Consider the following 20,812-nt stretch of genomic DNA (forward strand, 5'->3'; position numbering starts at 1 on the left):
CAAACACCCTCTTCTTCTCACCCCAGGGCTTGGCAACTTGCAGTGAGATGGTGCTTTTCAGGAAATAGGGCTTGGCTCCAGGGTGGCCCGTTGCCGATCACTGCCTGCCAGAGATTTTTGCCTGCTTTCCGTTCTACTTAATGAACAGTTCTGTGAAACTTGGTGGTTTGCATACACCCCTGGCTGGCCTCAGTCCGTCCAATTAAGGTTCCTGTTTCAGGGAGAATCATGACACTCCACAGAGGTGCAGCTGAGCATCCCCTCCGTTCATCATGTAGAGAAGTGAAACTGGTTCTGCTCTTCTTCCTGGAACACCAATTGGTGTCTGACTCTTCCACTCGGCAGGCTACAAGATGCCAGGTATGGACGCTGCTCATTCTGAGGACACCAGTGCCACCCGCCAGGAGTTTATTTACACCTGCCAAGGGCTTTCTTTGGCAGTGCCAGGCGGGCAGGGGTTGCTGAGCTAGAGAAGCGCTTTCAGTTTGATCTCTGCCAAAGATCCCAGGTTCAGACTGGGCTGGAAAAGACCCCTCCCTGAAGTCCAGGAGAGCTGCTGCAGAACAGTCTCAGAAGACCACTTCCTGTGCTGGGTGTGTCTCCTCCTTTAGAGAGACAACTGCTGCTTCTTTACCTCACCAACTCAGCTTATCTTGCAGGGACAATGGCGAATCCGGCAGCCTTTTTCTTGGCCATGGGGGCTTTCACAGCACTCACTGTCACTAGGGCACTGGTGGAGACGGAGCACTCCAGGTAGGTGACACTCAGTTGGGTGAGACAAAGCCTGGATGAATGAACTCCATTCAATAACTTTTGCACCCCACCTTTCAGGTCTTGCCCTTGGAGCTGCCTGCTGTTTGTCCAGATGTGGCCAGGTTCATTCTGTGTGGTGAGCAAGAGCTTTTTATAATCAGGGACCCTTTAACCCTTCTGAATTTTTAAAAATCCCATAAATGACCTCATTGGAAATACAGTGAAACAGAAGCTGCAATAAAGAGTGAGTTAGGGAGGAAAAGGAGAAATTGAAGGCAAGAACTGAAAAACAGAAGCAAGGTGAGGCTGGATAGGGGGTGCTGTTGGCCAATGTGCTGGGTGCTGTACAAGACACAGAAATTGCATTGTCCTTGCCTGGAGGTTCTTTCCTCCTGTTCCTACACGGAATCTACACTACAGACTTAAACGGCTTTTTAAAATATTGATCATCATCAATTCAGCCAAGATACCCTGAGAACTGGAGTGGCTTTTTCTCCCCTAAAAGGCAACTGTAATGCTCCTTCCGAACTTTGTTACAGAACCCTAATTCCCAGAGTTCCTTGGGGGAAAGCAGGACGCTAGTCTCTGTTGTCTTGAGTGCTCCCAGGGGCATCTGGTGGGCTACTGTGAGATGCAGGAAGCTGGGCTAAATGGGCCTTTGGCCCTGATCCAGCAGGGCTCTTCTTAGGTTCTTATGAAAGTCACAAAAGGTCAGGTGAATTTTAGACTTGCAGTACGAAGAAGCTTTCTATGAATTGGGGCACGATGGGGAGAGACACACAGAGATTCGGGTCCGACAAGGAGACAATGGAGTAGCTTCAGGGACCTCAAACCTTAGCAAAGAGGGGAATGCAGGGTGCTGGTACTGTGCAGGATTAGAGAGTTATTTGGGTAACCAACAGAGAGCCCCCCATGTTCTCCTTTTGTGTTTTCTCTGGAGGCTCTAGGAAAAAAGTTTGAGTGTGTGATGTCCAAAAACACAGGCAACTGGACCATCCACGGATTATGGTGAGACATCCCCTGGGGGCATATTTATCTGGCATGGCGGAATCTGTCTGAGCCACGCATTAATTCTGTGAAGGGGGGTTTCTGACCTCTGTCTTGTGGGCGTGCTGTGCTTCATGTGCCTTCCTCACCCCTTCAATCCACAGGCCCAGCAACGTCATGAAGTGTTGCCCCTACTGGTACCTCTTTCCCTCCGATCTGGTGGTGAGTAGTGGCCTCTTGTGTTGCGCTGTTCCTGGAATCCAAAGCCCAGCAAACTCTCATTCCACACTGCCAGGCATTTTTTTCTTGCTGCTTGTCGAAAAGCTTCGAATGGGACATACCTGCAGCTGCGGACAGCCCAATGATCCTGGGCACTGGGCCTCCAACCAACCCACAGGGGGCAACCTCTGTTGCTGGCTCTGCCCGGAATGGCTCCAATGGCGAGAGGGAGGAGCCGCTTACATGGTGTACTGAGGCACCTGCAACCATAAGAACATAAGAACAGCCCCACTGGATCAGGCCATAGGCCCATCTAGTCCAGCTTCCTGTATCTCACAGTGGCCCACCAAATGCCCCAGGGAGCACACCAGGTAACAAGAGACCTGCAAGGCCTCCTGGGAATTGTAGTTAAGAACATAAGAACAGCCCCACTGGATCAGGCCATGGCCCATCTAGTCCAGCTTCCTGTATCTCACAGTGGCCCACCAAATGCCCCAGGGAGCACACCAGATAACAAGAGACCTCATCCTGGTGCCCTCCCTTGCATCTGACATAGCCCATTTCTAAAATCAGGAGGTTGCGCATACACATCGTGGCTTGTACCCCGTAATGGATTTTTCCTCCAGAAACTTGTCCAATCCCCTTTTAAAGGTGTCCAGGCCAGTCGCCATCACCACATCCTGTGGCAAAGAGTTCCACAGACCAACCAAATGCTGATTAAAGAAATATTTTCTCTTGTCTGTCCTAACTCTCCCAACACTCAATTTTAGTGGATGTCCCCTGGTTCTGGTGTTATGGGAGAGTGTAAAGAGCATCTCGCTATCCACTCTGTCCATCCCCTGCATAATTTTGTATGTCTCAATCATGTCCCCCCTCAGGCGTCTCTTTTCTAGGCTGAAGAGGCCCAAACGCCGTAGCCTTTCCTCATAAGGAAGGTGCCCCAGCCCCGTAATCATCTTAGTCGCTCTCTTTTGCACCTTTTCCGTTTCCACTATGTCTTTTTTGAGATGCGGCGACCAGAACTGGACACAATACTCCAGGTGTGGCCTTACCATCGATTTGTACAACGGCATTGTAATACTAACCGTTTTGTTCTCAATACCCTTCCTAATGATCCCAAGCATAGAATTGGCCTTCCCTTCCCTTCCCATACTGCTTCCCATACCCATCCCATAGCCTTCCCATACTGCTGCCTTGTAGCTATACTACTTGTCCCAGAGGCAGAATGCTTTCCCCAGGACGGGGAACTCACTCAGAGCCTACCTTATTTGCTTGAAGGTGCTGGGCAAAGACAGTTTTTCTCTCCAAAGCTCTTAATGGATCTTTTAACCCTGCCGTTCCCATTTCTCTGCTGCTGTTTTACTGCTTCTGACTGTTTTCTGCTTCTTTGTGTGGATTTTTCGCAACTTTCTTCTTAGCTGCCTTAGAAGTTCACACAGGAAGGTGGGGTGAAAATGTTTTAAGTAAATGCAATAAGCCAGCATTGTGCCTCTGGGTGTTCCTTCCAGCCTCCTCTCTGCCCAATCAACCAGAGACTGGTGCTTTCAAGTTAATGCAGATGCTTCTCTCTCCCCCCCCCCCCCCCGGTTGCCTCAAGGAAGTCCCAGAGCAGTACCTGATGAGCTACTTTGGGTCTGTGGTCTAAAACCCTTGATGGGATGGTCTCAGAGTGATGTTTTGCTTTCCTGCAGGACTTGACATCTGAGCTGAACAGCCACTGGCCAACCTTCACCAATCTGACCAACTTCCAGTTCTGGTAAGCCCTGGCAGTGGTGGAGTCAGAAGGGCAGGGATTTTTTTTTTTTTTAACCCAAAACAGAAGAGAGAAAAAAGGAAAGGGTTGATTTGTTTCTGGTTGTATTAAGAGGTGACCAGACAGTGTGAAGAAGCAGCATCTTCCAAGCGTCCTACACATATGGGGCACGGTTGTTTTTTTCTGGATTGAAAACTGGAGATAGACCTCAAGAGTAAAAAGATGCGTACTCACCTTTTCTCAGAATGTCAGGGATCCTCCTTGACATCATAGGACAGCCCACTCATTTTGCCTGTTCCATCAGAGCTCAGAGTCCCTCTGCTCAGCTCTGGCATGACTTGCCTCTGGGGATCTTGGCGATTCCTTTCTTACCAAGGGTGATGTTGCTGCCATGTCAGGAAAGAGGGAGATCAGCTATGAGCTGATGCTTGCCTTTTTCTCCCTCCCGCAGGGAAAATGAATGGCAAAAACATGGCACCTGTGCTGGCTGCGCTGAAGCGCTGAGCTCTCCCAATAAATACTTCCGAGCTGCCCTTTTCCTGCATACCAAATACAATATTGACAGGTGAGTCAAGGATCACAGCGACCGCAGCACTGGTTACCCAGCTCTGCCTGGACAGAATTTGGATGGCAGTTAACAAATCTTCAAAACAACGCCAAGTCTCTAAAGGTAGTAAGTCTGAACCTTCCTTGGGGACTGCTGGGTTTTGACCCAGGACTCCTCTGGCCTGAGGCTGCAATTAGGCCCAGAATAAGCCTGCGTTGCCTTCAGTCCCAGCATCATAAGAGCATAAGAAGAGCCCCGCTGGATCACCCAGGTTCCATCTAGTTCAGCTTCCTGTATCTCACAGCAGCCCACAAGATGCAGATGCAGGAAGACACACAAGACCACAAGATACTTGCATCTCACTGCCACTCCCCTGCATCTGGTATTCTATTTCCCCCATACCCCCTAAGGAAGACACCAGACTGTGCTTGGGACGTCTGTGCTGGTGACTGGAGGCACTTGGGGCTCCTTGGACTGGCACAAAAAGTAGCACCTGGGTTTCTGTCTTGGCTGGTCACCAGAACAGGGCCTTCTGTTTGTGCAGGGTGCTGGAGGGAGCAGCTATCGTCCCCTCCTGCAAACATGGCTACCAGGTAATGGGTGTCTCTGGAGCTCTAGGGAATTGGGGGGGGGGAGGGATCAGAGTTCAGCCAGAAATAACTGGGGGGGGGGGGCTGTTTACCCAAAGGGGTTTCTGTCCTTCTCCATCTTCCGGCTGCATTTGCTGGGTGATGCAGGAGGGGTGGCAGGTCTGCAAACCCAGCAGGGCTGGCCTTCTCCCACCATTCTTGGGATCTGAAGGGGGGCTTCACACCCCCACCCTGTTTCGTCCTCCTTTCCCTGCAGCTCAGCACACTGGAGGCAGTTTTGCAGCCCCTGCTGGGAGACCAGCACGAGCTACAGTGCGTGAGGGACACTTGGGTGAGCTCCTGTCGCCCCCACCTCCCCCCTGCAGTGTCATGTTGATACCGCCCCTCCTCCACGGAGCTCAGGGTGGTGTACGCTCACAACGACCCTGCGAGGTAGGCGAGGCTGAGGGAGAGTGCCTGGCCCCAGGAAGCTCCGTGGCCGAGCGGGGATGGGAGCCTGGAGCTTCCAGGTCCAAGTCCGGCCTCCCTGGCTCTCCTCTGCAGGGTCGCCAAGTGCTGGTGCAGGTCAAAGCCTCGCTGCACAGCAACTTCTCCACGGGCTGCATCGCCTCGACGGGCCGCGGAGCCTCCCCCTACAAGCCCTGCGGGCCCCAGCAGAGCGTCTTCTACTTCCCCGCCAGCCGGGAGCACCCCCGGAACCCCTGTCCGCCCGGACTCCGCCGACCAGGCCAATAAAGTCCCTGCAGTGCTCAGCTGGCCCGTGTGTGCTGATTGATGGGGGGGGGGGCCAGACCCCACCCGGGGGGCACCAGTGGCGCAGCTGGAGGGGGCAGAGCATGACGTCGCCTCGCTGGGGCGTGCAAGCGGACCTCCCTTCCCCTTCGGAGCCCTACGGGAGGGGAGGGGAGGCTCCCTGCCAAACTTAGTGCTTTGCGCCCCCGCTAGCTACGCCCCGGGGGGCGCTTTCCCCCGACCCTCTACAACCCGAATCTCCACCCTTCCTGCAAGGCCGCTTGTTGAGACACCCCCACCCCCACCCCCATGACCACTCCCGCTGCACCTCCTTGAAGGGGCATTTACTTCCGAGTAAGCTTGCAGAGGAACGGGACCCTCCCAGATTAGTGCCACGGGACCAGCGCCTCTGAGAGGAATTTTATCAGGGGCTACCAAGTCACCTTTGGGCCCCTTCCCTGGGGGAACAGAGTGGGGGCAACACAGGCAGGGGGAAAGCGGCGGCAGCAGCCGGAACAGTCCTTGGAGCCCAGGTCTAGCGCCTTCGCGACGCAGCGATCAGGTCCACCGGCTGCCCCTTGGCTGCTATGGAAAACCAGGCGCACTCCGAAGTCTCTTTGCAATACCGCGATGAGGAGCCTGTGGCGTGGAGAGTGTCCGGAGTGCACCAAAGCAGCAGAGCCACTGGGCTCCTTCGTGGTAAGCCCAAGAGCTGCTCTCTCGGGCCCGCTGCTTCCCAGATGTGACACTGTCAAGGAACGTCTGCTCGCTGTGACAGCAGTCCTTGCCATGTGCCCCGGTCGTGTCTCCAGCACCCCACCGGGCGGCGAGACTGGGCCCCCTTTTTGAGGCCGGTGGGATTCTTCCCTTTTCTGGCCTGGTGGACGCGATTCCTCCTCCCCCTCCCAGCTTCATTGGCCGGTGCGTGGCTGGGGGTGGGGGAGGAGGCTGGGGGTTGCTGGGGGGGCAGGGTCTTCTCCAAGGGGGGTGCTTGGAGGCAGCCCGCCACTGCCGTCCAGGCTCAGAAAGCAGCAAGAGAAGGAACCTGGAGGGGCCAGAGCAGAGGTGAGGGGGGCTGTTGGTGACAACTGCCCGGGTCCCACAGGTCTGCCCCCAGCCCGGCTTCCCCCCTTCGCCCCCCAGCCTCCCTAGTACCCCCATAAGGGTGCCTCCTGCCCCCCCCCCGCGCTGTATCGGGCAGGTGCAGCGAGCCCTGGCCAGGTGGGGCAGCGCAGGGGAGGCCGGCTCTGCACAGAGGCGCCCCTTTGCTGGGAGACCCGCGGGCCCTGCTCCAGCCCCCACAAGCAGGGGGCTCTCCACTGACCCCCCCACCGCCCCATTCCAGCGCTGGAACCTCAGGCCAGACTCTCCCACAGGCCACTGGCCAACGTTGCGTATACGCAACAGGGATGGATGTGCGCGCCGGGCAGAAATGGGTGCAGGGCTTTCTCTTGGGCGCGGTGCTGACTGGCTGGCTGTGCGGAGCGAGGCCGTCTGGGGGACACTTGCAGGCTCCCAACTTTTTGAAGTACCACCAGAAGTAACTGGTGATGACACTGTGACCGTTACTTCTGGCTGGGAGGCCAGATGGCAAGCACCAGGAAGAGGCTCAGGGTGGACCTGAGAGCTTTTCAAGTGCAGAAGAGCCTCCCACCACTGTTTCTTGTGTCATGTTTCTGGTTTCACTGCCAGGCAGCAGGTGTCAGGGGGGGGGGTCCTGTGAGTGGACCCCACCAGTCACCACCTCAAGTACCACTGGTGGTACCCGTACCACTGGTTGGAAAACACTGGTGGAGGAGACTCTTCTGGCCCTTGAGGGAATGTTCTGGAACTTTTAGTCACTGGTGCAAGAGACTGGGGGGGCGGGTTCTGTGAGGCAGTTGTGGAGTTTGGGCAAGGAAGAAATTTCTGAGGTGGGAGAGGGCCAGAGGGAGGATGGGTTTGACCCAGTGCAATGGGGAGACCTCTGGGAGGATGGTGGTCTTTAGGGGGTGAGAAATGTTGGGGTGCAATTTGTGGGACTGCAAAAGAAAATTCTGGGGCTCGCCATCTCTTGGCAGAGCTTTGGTTATGTGACTGTCAAACCCAACTGTCACTTTGAAAATGTGCACCTTGAGCTTAAGAAACCTTGGGGTTGCAGTAAGAACTGTTTGGGCTTATTGGCCAAGGTCCATGAAGACTTCCATTTCCAAACGTGTCACCCATGACTGTGGTGAGCATTTTCAAAGGCCTAGAGGTGAGAACCACAGGTGGTTCATCTCACCCCAGAGCAACTGACAATAACTGTCCACTGATCTTGTTCACCATGTGTTCCTTAAAGGACTATGCGCTTTCTTTCCACAATCCAGTTCTTTTCCTGTCCTGAATTCCTGGATCCAGCATTTCTAACGGCTAGTGGTCAAGCATTGCTGAGGCTCAAAATCTCCTCCTTCCTGTTCATATTGTGACAGTGTTTCTATATCTCGATCACTTCCCTGTAAATTTGAGCATGGTGTTGGGTAGTCGTAGACAATACTTGTGCCTGTTGGAAATCCATCCTGTGGCCTGTTTTTGCCACACGTTCAGTCACAGCTGATTTGTCAACCTGTAGCAACCCACGCTGCTTCTCATGTTCTTTTACACTGGTGTTCATGCTCCTTCTCCTGGTGCCTATGTACACTTGACCATGGCTATGTGGGATTCTGCAAACCCCTGCCAAGGAAAGGGGGTCCCTTGCCTCTTTTGCTGAACATAATTTCTGCTGCGTTTTCTGAGTGGGCCTGAAGATTGGTCTCAAATTCACCTTCGGCAGAACCCAACCTGTGCAGTCCATTATGCTCTTTATGTATGGAAGAAAGACTTCTATCCTTGAGTCAAATCGTTCCATGACTTGTGGATCTTTCTGCCGCTGGGGTCGTATTGATCTCCTGATCTCTCATTCAGACTAGAGGAAACGTTTTTGATTTGTGGATGGCATGGATTCAATTTGAGAAAATCATTGTGGAAATATGGACAGGATGCTCAGCTGTGGTAGAGTATCTGAGCTTTGCCTAAGGACTGACGATATTGTGTGCCTCATGGCTGTATTGAAGTAAATCCCTGTGGCTGCAATCCTAACCACAATTTCCTGAGAGTAAGCCCTATTGAACAAAATAGGACTTACGTCTGAGTAGACCTGGTTAGGATTGTGCCTTGTGTCTGTTATGTGTGCAGGCATTAAAAAAAAACTTTGAAAAAGTTGAATTTAAAAAAGGGTAATTTTAAAATGCTGCTTCTTCTCCCATGTGGTGTGTTTATAATATCTACCTATGTGCCTTTTCCCCAGAAAAATGTCTGGGGATGGAGATGCTGAGAGTTGGTCTGTGGAACTCCTTGCCACAGGATGTGGTGACGGCATCTGGCCTGGATGCCTTTAAAAGAGGATTGGACAAGTTTCTGGAGAAAAAATCCATTACGGGTTACAAGCCATGATGTGTATGTGCAACCTCCTGATTTTAGAAATGGGCTATGGCAGATGCCAGGGAGGTCACCAGGATGCAGGTCTCTTGTTATCTGGTGTGCTCCCTTGGGCATTTGGTGGGCCGCTGTGAGATACAGGAAGCTGGACTAGATGGGCCTATGGCCTGATCCAGTGGGGCTGTTCTTATGTCTTCAGGAGGCGAACCTGGCAGCCTCGCTCCAGACCGGGCAGCCCCAGTCCCCTTGGAAGGAAGAGGGGCTTCCACTTGAAACCTGGGATGAGCCCCTCTGCAATGCAAGCTCTCCTGGGCCTGCTCCAGTTGCACAAGAAAGAGGTAGGTGAGAGGGAATGTACATTGGGCCCAGCTGGGGGACGGGCATGGGCTATGGGTGAACTGGGACTGCCTTTAAAGATGGCTTTTGGCCAAGGCCCCCAAAGCAGAGCACAATAACACTTAGCATACCATGGAACAAGAACAGAACACTATTTTAAAAAGAACAGAGCAAAATTCACTTTCTCAACTGACCAGGGAAGCCAGCTGTTTACTTCCTGGTGCACAAAATCAGTCTTGGATAATGGAAGCACAAAGTGATGGAGAACTAAATGGGCTGTCAGGGAGAGGGAGTCAGTGTGCTCCCAAGAAGGGCCTGCCCTGCTTGCCCATCAGCGGCTCCTCAGGTGACGACCAGATGTGGGTCCTGTGAGGAAGCTGGTTGCCCTTGTCCTCTCACCAGAAAGCGGCATCCCCCATGATCAGCGCTGCGCCGCCATAACCAGCGACATGTGCGAGTTGCTTCTTGGAAAAGAGCTGCCCTATCGAGGTTGCTTGAGCAGCGTGGCCGCCTTCATCTTGGAGAAAGGTGAGTGATAGCCAGCTGGAGAAAGAATGGGTCCCATCCAGTTGCTGGGTTGCTCGCCCCTCCCTTGAATGGCGCTGAGTTTTTGATGGCTTTGGGCAGATTCATGGTCTGTCAAGATAGCCAGGGGGAACTTCCCTGTTCAGTTGCTGGGGAACAGATGCAGGCTAGGACTGTGTTGTCTTCATGCTGTGCTTGGAGGCTTCCTAGGCCTTCCTAGGCCTACAATATATTATATTGTATTGGCAACCTTCAGTCTCAAAAGACTCTGGTATCGCGCTCTGAAAGGTGGTTCTGGCACAGCGTCTAGTGTGGCTGAAAAGGCCAATCCGGGAGCGACAATCCCTTCCACACCGGAAGCAAGTGCAGTCTGTCCCTGGTCTGTCTCCCTGGCTGTGGGCCTTCCTTCTTTGCCTCTTTGCCTCAGCCTGTTGTCCAAGTGTCTCTTCAAGCTGGGAAAGGCCATGCTGCACAGCCTGTCTCCAAGCTGGTCGCTCAGAGGCCAGGGTTTCCCACCTGTTGAGGTCCATTCCTAACTTTGGGGCTGGTCCAGCAAGGCTCTTACGCCCTTAAGGGTAAGTCAATGATAGGTGGAATCAGAGCTGCGAAGGATAGAAAACCCTTTGAGTTGAACTCCTGAATTCCAAGTCCTGCTGGAGCTTGTGTGCCACTGAGCATAAAGCTTGGTCTGGCCCAGGTGTGAGTCTCCTGAAGGTGCCCACGTGGCTGGCTCAGACCAGAGAGGAACCCTCTTGCCTGCTAAGCTCCAGCTGCTCTTTCATGCCTCCTTTCCTGCCCCACAGAGGTTGCTGACTGCCAGAGTCCCTGCAGAGAGACCTATGAGCTGGTCGCCCTGGGGACGGGAGACGTTTCTTACGAAGGCTGGCTGGAGTTCAGTGGTCGGAGAATGCACGACATGCATGGGCTGGTGGTGGCCCGCAGAGCACTGATCAGGTAAGGTGCTCCTTCCTCACTTTGACATGTAGTTTCAGATTTATCAGGATGACTAAGGAAGTGCTGGGGACAGGAAGCTGGTGGGTGTGGGAGAATGCTTTCGTTTCAGAGATCCACCATGCCTGGAAACCACTAAAAGTTTTTTCTTTCTAATCCCAGATGTAGGAAGGGACTGGCTGTTGTTACTCAGTTGGAAAAATCATTCTGCACTTGCTCAGAAGCTCTCTCCTTGCATGCTGCCTTGCATGTTCTAGAGTTCTGTTACTGAAAAGAGGTGGGGGGTGGACCTGGGAGAGGGCTAGTCAGGTATAACCACTATTCCCCCCCCCCGCCCCGGAGCAAGCAACAAGTTTGCAGAACATGTTTGACGAGGGATTGCTTCCACAGTTACCTGAATACAGTGTGTGTTGGAAGTTGTGTTATAAGAGTGGTTTACAACCTGGGGGTTGTGAGCTAATTTCAGGGGGTCCTGGAGAGTTTTTACTATCATAGATGCACTTGCACAACATTTAAAAAGTTGCATTTTTGCAGCATTTTCAAGGAACCTCCAAACAGAGAAATATGTTTTTGAAAAACAAGAAGCCAAAATGATATCACTTGCTGCTTAATGACATCACTTCCAGCACTGCTGGCACAATGATGTCACATCTTGCTTAAGGACATCACTTCTGCTTAAGATCTGGGGGGGGGGAGGGTTCCAACAGGTTGTCTTGCCTAAAAAGAGGGTCCCCGTGCTGAAAATGTTGGGAACTACTGTATTAAAAGAAAAAAGAAAAAATGTTCAGATTGTAACCCTGTGTCATATTCCAAGGCACTTGACGGTTGATAGTGAAGGGGGAAGAGGAAATAGGAATAGCCTCAGAGAATATATTCTGACCCTCTAGTTGTCTTAGGCTCTGTCTTTAACCAGAACCATCCTGTATTCATGAGGGCTGGAAACTTGGCACTTTATTTTTAAATGAAAACCAGGATTCTCAAAAGCCTGAAAAAAGAGCACACCAAGGCTGTTTCTGTCCTGCTCAGTGAGTGCTGCTGTTTCCAGACAGATCCCTTTGTGATGCCTGCTCAGTAGGCTTATGGGAAGCTCATGTTTGTTTCACCAGGACATGCACAGAACTTTCTCATGGATGGAGCCTTGTAGGCCAGATCTGTGTCTCTCCCAGTCTGTGTCCCTCAATGGTGTCCAGAATCTGACCACTGAGTTGTCTGCCTCAGAGTTCATGGTGAGAGGGCTTCCCTCTTCCTGTGTGGTTCACATTCCATCCCTTCTCCCCAGGTACTTCTACAAGCAGCTCCTCATGTGCTGCAGCCAAGACCCAGATGCCTTGGAGAAGTGCATCTTCTGCCGCGCAGAGGACGGGGTGCACATGGCCCTGAAACCGAAGGTCTTTTTGCATCTCTACCTGAACTGTGCACCCAGGGGAGTTTCAGCGAACTTTCAGTGAGTGCCACGTGTGGATCAGGGTAGGATTTGATGTGATTTGGGGTTGGGAAGGGCTGGGTTGGCGGCCTGGTGGGGCTTGCACTGCACCTCCCCACCTGAGCTGAAAGGTGGTTAAAAAAACACAGCAGGCCGACAATGATCATCATGAGGATAGAGATGGACAACAATTCTTTTCAAGGGAGTTGAAACTGGTTTGAGACGCATCTTGCAAGGTGTCTGCTTCTTTGTTCTGGCCCATTCAGATGGGTTTTTGAAACGCACAAACCTGAGGAGCCTGTTTTTCCACACTTTGAATATATGAAGCTACCTTTACACCAAGTCAGACCTTCAGTCCATGACTGGCTGACTTTCAAGCAGAGTGCCTCTCCCAGCCTTCCCTGGAGATGCTAAGAAAACTGAAAGCCCTTTATGTGAAGCAGGTGTTCTGCCACTCACCTGTGTCCCCTCCCCATCCTATTCCCACTGAGGCAAGGCCATGAAAGCCATAAGCCATTATGTTTATGGATGTTTATAGTTAAATTAGTTTAAAACAAAATGTTATGTTTATATGTTTAGCATTTCACAAACAAATATTAAGAAATAAGAGAAGTTTTTATATGTATAGCAATGCTTATATGTTTGGGAAAAAAAACATTTTTCTGGTCTTTGTCTGCAAAATTGCAAGCAGGCAGTAAATCAGTCTCAAGGAATTCCAAGGACAAGATAATGGTTCAGGCTTCAAAGCACTGTTTGTGAAAAGAAGCTGAATTTTCCATCTGTCAGGCTAATTGGTAGTATGATAAATGAACACTAAACTGAACAGATGAAAACACATAGGAAAAGGCTTTTTCCAGATTTAAACCTTTTGTTCCATTTTAAACAAAAATACAGTATTAAATAAAGACTGGGAAGAGTTATAAACACCATAGCATTACAGAAGTGCAGAATAAACATGCCAGCATGCCAGTAGTTCTTTAATGCCTCAATAATTGTAGAGATTGTTTTTTAAAAAATGTAATCAACATATATAAAGGGACAGTAATGAGTTTTAGCTGTTAGAATAGTTTAATCAAAGCATGAAATACACAGAAAGAGGAGAGTTATTAAGTTTTACTTAAAGCCACAAGTTTGAAAATGTAATTCAAATCTAACTTTCAAAGGCAGAAGTCTGGCAGAAGTTAATTAACAAGGAGACACTAGAACTCTTATCTTAAGAAAAGCATTCCAACTCTATAGACTCAAGGCCCCACCTGTCACTCTAATTGGAACTAGAGAAATATACAACTTAAAGTGAGATTAGATACAACATACAGAGAACTAGGGGGAGGCAGGAAGCAGGATGTACCTGCACCAATTAATCAAGAAGCCGATATCTCTTGGCACTTGTAATAATAAATTATAAATAATAAATTGTAACTTGTAATAATAAATTATTGCAAGAAGCGAGAAAACTAGACGTTATACACAGGTTAGAGGCATTTTAATGGGAAAGAAGGCCTTGGCAGAGACAGTAAATCTGTTGCTAATTAAAATAGTTTTCCAAGATACAGACATCAGCAGAAACAGCTGGACAGGAATAAGATAATATGAGAAAGCCCCTAATTAGCAAACATTCCTGAGAACCTCTGTCAGAGCTAAACGCTGGCAGGAGAGGCTAGATTTAATTGAAATAAAGAGAAAGGTTTCTTAAACTCCATATTTACAATAAGAAGTTAGTTTGTCTTGTATTAAATATAATTATACCACTATGCATCACAATAACAAAGTCACATAAAGAGAATTAATAGAGGGAAGACAAAAGGCTTAGTTTAACCAGTGATTGACGAGACCAGACAGAAAGGAATTTGAAAAGATAGAACTGGTGATCAGAGATAAGCACACCAGTTCTATAATAAATGAGTAAACAATGCCATCTAGTGGTTGTTGGAAACAGTGTTTTCTATATGTCTCAATGTAAATTTTGGCTATATTTGGAATCTGTAACTTGGAACTAACCAATCAAATGTTTGTAAATTTATCTGTAACCAATCCTGAGAAAGCCCCCATCTCTGATGTCGCACATCAGCCAATGAAATGGAAGACTCCTCAAACAAAGGAGCCAGAACTGAATATAAGGGAGAGGCACACACTGGAAAATTTCTTTTCTCTGAGAGCTCTGAGAGTTCCACATAGCTCTCATTACTCTCTTCATTTTGGACAGGAGTCCCTGAGAAGCCCGTTGCTTGCAACGAAATAAAGCTTGCAGACAATCACCACTCTTGCCTACTGAGTTTGCTTTTGAACTTTGCTCTTGACCTTGCAACACCACCTGCTTTCTGACAGCTAGGCAGCGCAATGCCCGATCTTGTCTGATCTCGGAAGCTAAGCAGGGTTAGGCCTGGTTAGTACTTGGATGGGAGACCGCCTGGGAATACTGGGTGCTGTAGGCTTATACCATGATCTCGGAAGCTAAGCAGGGTCAGACCTGGTTAGTACTTGGATGGGAGACTGCCTGGGAATACTGGGTGCTGTAGGCTTATACCATGATCTCGGAAGCTAAGCAGGGTCAGGCCTGGTTAGTACTTGGATGGGAGACCGCGTGGGAATACCGGGTGCTGTAGGCTTATACCATAGTCTTTCGAGACTGAAGGTTGCCAACCAACCAGGCAGCGCAGGCTTAAATCCAGGGCACTTTTGTTGGGGCTAACTTGATGCATTTTCAAACAGGAATCCTGTTATGAGGATGCGGAAGAGAAAGGGCTGGCAGTGATTTTCACCCTTGCTTCAACTTAAAGTGGCAGAGTGGATTGATTTACATATCCAAGAAATAGGCCAGTTTAAAGATACTTAAATAAAACATTTCTTTATATATTTGCCAGACAAGAGATTCTGTGTTAGAGGAAAGGTCAGTGTCTGTGGTCTTTGGTGGTCAACTCGTAATAAATATTTATAATCAAAGTACCAGCTCTGAGCCACTGGCAAAGGCTCAGATGGTATAGAATGGGGTGAAAGGTCACCTGGATGAATCAGAGGATGACCCCTGTAGTGGCTTTCCCAGTCCTTGCTACCATAGCAGAGTGCAGGTGCATAAGGGATTATACATTTACATGAATTCCAAGCCTGTTTTTCAGCAGAGAAACTGACCATAATTGAGGTTTTAAAAATTGGATTCAAAATTTTATACCCCTTCCCTTTATCTTGAAAACCTTTGATATTCATCCCTCTTGCACAGTGGTACATGTGAGGTTCCCAGCCCTGGGGAACTCTCCATGCCCTGGCTGGACCCAGACTAGTGTAGCTTTAGCCAGGTCACTCGACTGTGTGCCTCTCGGGCTGTGGCCTGGAACCTTTCACCTGCGAGCTGCCCCTGGTTCCTGCACACATCCTTCTTTTGCCTGCAGGGACACATTGGTGCAGCCACGTCGATCGCTTGAACTCCACATTGACGTTAAGGGTGCTCTCAGGCCCGTCTCATCCTGCTGCCCTAGTGCTGCCTACACCTCTTGCCTCTCTGGAAGTGACAAGCTGACCCGCTGGAGCGTCCTGGGGGTCCAGGGCGCCCTCCTCAGCCACTTCATCCACCCTGTCTACATCACCAGCCTTGTCCTGGGTAAGTTACGGATGTCCACACAGAGTCCCTTGAAGGACTCCTGGCATGATGCTATCAGTTCCCGAAGTGAAGAAACTTACGCTCCAGATCTACCGTATTTTTCGCTCCATAAGACGCACCTGACCATAAGACGCACCTAGTTTTTAGAGGAGGAAAACTTACTTTTAAAGTAAGCCTGCCCTCCCCCTTTGGCGCCTACGCAAATGAGGACCTTGCCCCCGGTGCGGACCTTGCCCCCTTTGTTCTCCGCCTGCCCTCCCCCTGTGGCGTCTGTGCAAATGAGGACCTTGCCCCCAGTATTCGCTCCATAAGACGCACACACTTCCCCCCCCCACTTTTTTAGGGGGGAAAAGTGTGTCTTATGGAGCAAAAAATACGGTATATAGCGTGGGGGAGGGGGGTTAGTCAAACTTGCTTAACGTAAGAGCCACACATGATAAACTTCAGATGTTTGAAAGCTGCAGTATTTAAGAAGCAGTTACATTCTTAAATATATTTACTCACTGTGAACACTAAATTTGCATTGGATTAAGTGGATTAATAGTGGACACTCATTTGGAAATTTCTCACTTTCCTGTTCTATTAATCATGATAACTTAGATCATGTTGACCTCTCGTATTTGCTGCCTTCTCCCCACAATGACCTTTCTCTCTGTTAATTAAATGTTCTAGCTGACTCCCATCAAGACCATTTTGCCCTCAACCAGGCCATCAACGGCCGACTGCAGCTGGGGCCTGAGGATGGCTTGCCAAAACCTTACAGGCAGAACGAGGTGCATCTCTTCCCGGGCCCCGGCGTGGCCCCTCTTGACGTGCCCCCAGAATGTCACTCCTTGAGCCTCAACTGGTGTGGTGGAGACGAGATACTGGAACTTGTGGACGGGGCTGTGGGGAAGGCAGCACGGGAGTGAGTTGGGGACCCTGAGGCGGGGGTGGGGGCACGCCGGGCCTGTGGGGGCGCACGAGGAGGTGTGTTTTGTCAGGAATCACTCCTGGTTTATTGCAGGCAAGCTTATTTATAAGCCAAATTCTGCAGCTTCTCACAAAGCATAGCCAGTTTTTGCAAATTATGTGTTTGCAAATTTATACATGTGCTAATGAGTCAATCACATTTATTCTGGAGAGAATAAGATCAGAGAATAAGACCAGATGGTGTGTGATGTGTCTCCCTGAAACTTCTATCCTTCTGCTGTGTTTTTGGCAGCCTAAACAGGAGCTGATTGAGAATCATCAACTTGATAGTGTGTTTCACGATAATTTGTTGATGTCAAATTTTGTATTGAGTTTGGGAGTCTGTGCACATTTGGGAAGCTGAGTTGGGAAGCTGTGAAGGATGATAATACCCAAAGCATTTGGAAGTTCTATTTAGCCCCCATCCTTGAATCCTGACTGCATACTGTATATTTTAAAGATGTACACATGACAACTGAAATGGTCATTTTTTTAAAGTTATATTTTACCATGTTGCACGTAGGAAGTAGTCACTTTCTGGGTTCTCTGGCCGGGTTATGCTGGGAGGATGCCTTGTCTTTCAGGAGTCTTTGCATTGTTCTTGGGGTCGATGTTGAGTCACACAAGAGCACTCCTATGAATCTCTCTTCCCTCCACCAGCATTTTGAATCCATCAGATCAGTACCGCCCCAGTCGGCTTTGCAAGGCTGCCATGCTGCAGTCCTTCCGGAAGGTGGCGAAGGAGATAGCGAGAGAGGACCTGGTGATGCTGCCCACATACCACAAAGCCAAAGTGAGTCTTGCAGTACTCAGGCAGAATGAGCCTGTCTTTGATTGCACTGGTTTTTCTTTTGTGCTGGATGTGGAGTCTTCCTTGTCTTCAGTCTTCCTTGTCTCCAGTCTTCCTTGTAAATATTTCTTTAGAACAGTGTTTCCCAGTCAAGACCCACGGGTGAGTTGCAAACTGATTTTTGCTGGGTCACGAAGTGCTGAGCAGAGCTTCCAATGTAAACACAGATGATGGCAAGGTCAGATAACTCATTATCTCAAGCCCTGATGTTCAAAAATCAGACAGCTGCTAATTACTCAGCAAACAGCTCAGCTACTGGAGTTTGCAAGACAGCTGCTAACTGCCCTGCAAAAGAGCTGAGTAGCTATTTTGCAAACTGCAGGAGCGAAGTTCTTTGCAGAGCAATTAGAAATTATTTTGCATACTGCAGGAGCTAATTGCCCTTCAGAGAGCTCAGCTTCTGCTGTTTGCAAGCACGTGTAAATTTAGAGAAATAATAAATGTGTCTTAGTTGATGCCTCTTAATAAAGAATTTTTTTAAAAAACCAGAATATTTTGTTTACTTTTCTGGGGAGAAATGGGAAAGGAAGAAGGGGAGCATTCATTACACGACATCCCCAGTTACTTCTGAGTTGGGAGGCCAGATGTGACGCTACAAACAGCGGAAAGAGGCTCAGCGCGAGTGGGTGGGCTTTTTCAAGCATGTGAACACCACACGCTGGAGCTCTGCACGCCAAACCTCCTACTGCTGTTTGCAGTCTTGCTGCCAGGCAGTGGGTGCCCCCTGAGAGCCGCGCATACCACTGGACAGCACCTCAAGTGCCACTGCTTGTACGCATACCATCAACTGAAAAATGCTGTGTTAGAATTTGCTTCTCTCACCTTTGACTAGGTTCAAGCTGAAGCCTACCAGAATGCCAAGTGCCAGGTCTACAAGCAGCTGCGCTTACACAACTATGGCAAGTGGCCCCAGAAGCAGCTGGTGGACATCTTTGCCAGCTAGGCTGGCCTGGCAGAGAAGCAGCTGCCTGCAGACGGAAGACTTTCCAGGTACAAGATGCTGTAGGTTGTCTTTTGCCAAGCAGACAGAAAGCTCTGAATAATGTTGGTTTGGGGGGGGGAGGAGGGGAAGAAGGTGGAACTAGCAGGAAGTATTTAATGTCACTGTTTCTGGGAAGGAGAGGCTTGAGGATATTGCCTGTTCTCTTTGTACTCACTGTGTGTGTGTGTGTGTGTGTGTGTGTGTGTGTGTACACCAGTGCAGCATTTGATATGCACGTGCATCTCACATTGGTGTGAGAAGGACACTGTGTGTCAGACACTGCTGTATCCTTCTGGAAAGGTTGCCAGTTTTCCTGTTTCTAAAAAAATTGGACTTGTTCATCTCCAAAAGTCTTCTTGTTTTGTTGCTGATGTTTCACTGTTTGTGTTTGTTTGTACATCTTCAGGATTGTGTTTTAACTTCTTGCTTTTTTGTAGTTGAAAGTCTTGCTTGTTTCAACAGCTAACAACAGGCTCCAGAGAAGGAACCCCATCCTGTGAAACAAAACCACAATCTGATCCCCCCCGCCCTGCTTCCTCCCCAGTCTTCAGGGCTCCCACCTGGTTTTGGGGAGTTATCAAGAGAGAAGCTGACATGTCTGGGTACTTAATCCAGGCCTACTTTCCAGCTGGGACTTCACTGTTTTGTATTTGTAAATCTGTGTATTGGCTGTTGCTTCCTTGGCAGGATAGTTACAGGCCTGCCGACTTAGTAAAGACATATTGAGCTTGGGACTTGTGTGTGTGGCTGCTTGTTCAAACTGAAGCAGTGCTGGGGTTTTGTGAACTTGTGTCTTGAGTCAGAAAAGGTTGTCCAGTAAGGCAAAGCTGCTGCTGCTGCTCCCACAAGTCAGTCCCTGGATTCAAGGTCTGCCTTGACTGACTCTTCTGAGCATTGGCTGGCTTGACCCCATGACCTTTTTGATGCTGGGGGTGCCTCCCCCCAATGGTGTTGCATTTCACAAGGCTGCTTATGGATTTTTTAAAGTCACAGCTACAATGGCCACTCTACGCCCCCTTTTGGGGATGGCCAAAATTGCAAGGAAATACCTCCTTGATTAGGGCTTGCCATCCATGGGACTGTAATGGCCTTTTGCAGACTCAGGAAATCTGCATCTGGTTTGAAGAAAACCTCTTTGACCAGAGTTGTTGTATTCATAATAACCGAATAAGTTCTTGCTCAGCATATCAAAAGGAGGGTGTTGCCAGTCAGTTACCAGGGCAACATGTCCCTCCTTTGACCCCTGTCAATATAGGGCAGGTGAAGTTGAAATTGAGGTTTTATGAGAGCTGCTGCACCCCCTGCAGCTTGCTTGGGCTTCCCTCAGTGGCCAAGCCCCACCCTGAGTGTTCCAGAAAGGGGTGGTGGGCAGTGATGGAAGATGGGTCAGCAGCAGGCCCCCAGCGAGGATTCTAGAGGTGGGGGGGGGGGCGACTATTTTCTCAACGGGGGCAATGATGTCAGGTATCTACACTGGTGGGCAAAATGAAAGGATAAGTCTGGAGAAACATCAAATACCTGTAACTCCTCCAAATTTCATGAAGAGAAAATGATGTGGTTTTTTTTTTAAAAAAAGATGCATTCATTATCTGTAAAGCCATGTAACAATAATTTGCATAGAATAAATGCATCTCTGCATGCAATGGAAAATGTATTTCTATACATAGAAATAACATGCAACATAGCCTTTTATTTACACACCAGTGCAATACACAGGCTTGCAATCCTGCAAAAGTAAAACATATCGCTGTGATGCAGGTAGTATTTACTTGTATTGAAAGTGCCTATTTAACACCTATTTAACACCTATATAGCACCTATATAATGCCTATCTAGAGCCTATGCAACACCTATATAGCGCCTATCTAACACCTATAGGCACCTATCTAACACCTAGGGCAGCATGGCCTTTCCCAGTTTGAAGAGACACTTGGCCAACAGACTGAGGCAAAGAGGCAAAGAAGGAAGGCCCATAGCCAGGGAGACAGACCAGGGACAGATTGCACTTGCTCCCGGTGTGGAAGGGATTGTCACTCCCGGATTGGCCTTTTCAGCCACACTAGACGCTGTGCCAGAACCACCTTTCAGAGCGTGATACCATAGTCTTTCAAGACTGAAGGTTGCCAATACAAAAACACCTATATAACGCCTATCTATAACCTATCTAGCACCTATCGAACACCTAT

At 49.5% G+C, this 20,812-nt stretch overlaps 2 protein-coding genes across 2 annotated transcripts; both read left to right on the plus strand.

Annotated features, from left to right (window-relative positions):
• Positions 1 to 664: 664 nt before the first annotated feature.
• Positions 665 to 5,584, plus strand: LOC136661118 (ribonuclease Oy-like). The gene is made up of 9 exons (XM_066638137.1): positions 665 to 753; positions 832 to 889; positions 1,694 to 1,761; positions 1,905 to 1,962; positions 3,651 to 3,715; positions 4,164 to 4,277; positions 4,804 to 4,852; positions 5,106 to 5,180; positions 5,393 to 5,584. The coding sequence occupies exons 1-9, from the start codon at positions 665 to 667 to the stop codon at positions 5,582 to 5,584; spliced, it is 768 nt and encodes a 255-aa protein (XP_066494234.1).
• A 627-nt stretch (positions 5,585 to 6,211) lies between these two features.
• On the plus strand, positions 6,212 to 19,281 carry LOC136661119 (adenosine deaminase domain-containing protein 2-like). Its single transcript, XM_066638138.1, has 10 exons — positions 6,212 to 6,280; positions 9,216 to 9,354; positions 9,755 to 9,880; positions 10,681 to 10,831; positions 12,108 to 12,272; positions 15,635 to 15,843; positions 16,516 to 16,750; positions 17,455 to 17,587; positions 18,477 to 18,634; positions 19,089 to 19,281. The coding sequence occupies exons 1-9, from the start codon at positions 6,212 to 6,214 to the stop codon at positions 18,585 to 18,587; spliced, it is 1,338 nt and encodes a 445-aa protein (XP_066494235.1). The 3' UTR covers positions 18,588 to 18,634; positions 19,089 to 19,281.
• Positions 19,282 to 20,812: the final 1,531 nt, after the last annotated feature.

This window comes from Tiliqua scincoides, chromosome 10 (assembly GCF_035046505.1).
Source record: "Tiliqua scincoides isolate rTilSci1 chromosome 10, rTilSci1.hap2, whole genome shotgun sequence".
Lineage (NCBI taxonomy): Eukaryota > Metazoa > Chordata > Lepidosauria > Squamata > Scincidae > Tiliqua > Tiliqua scincoides.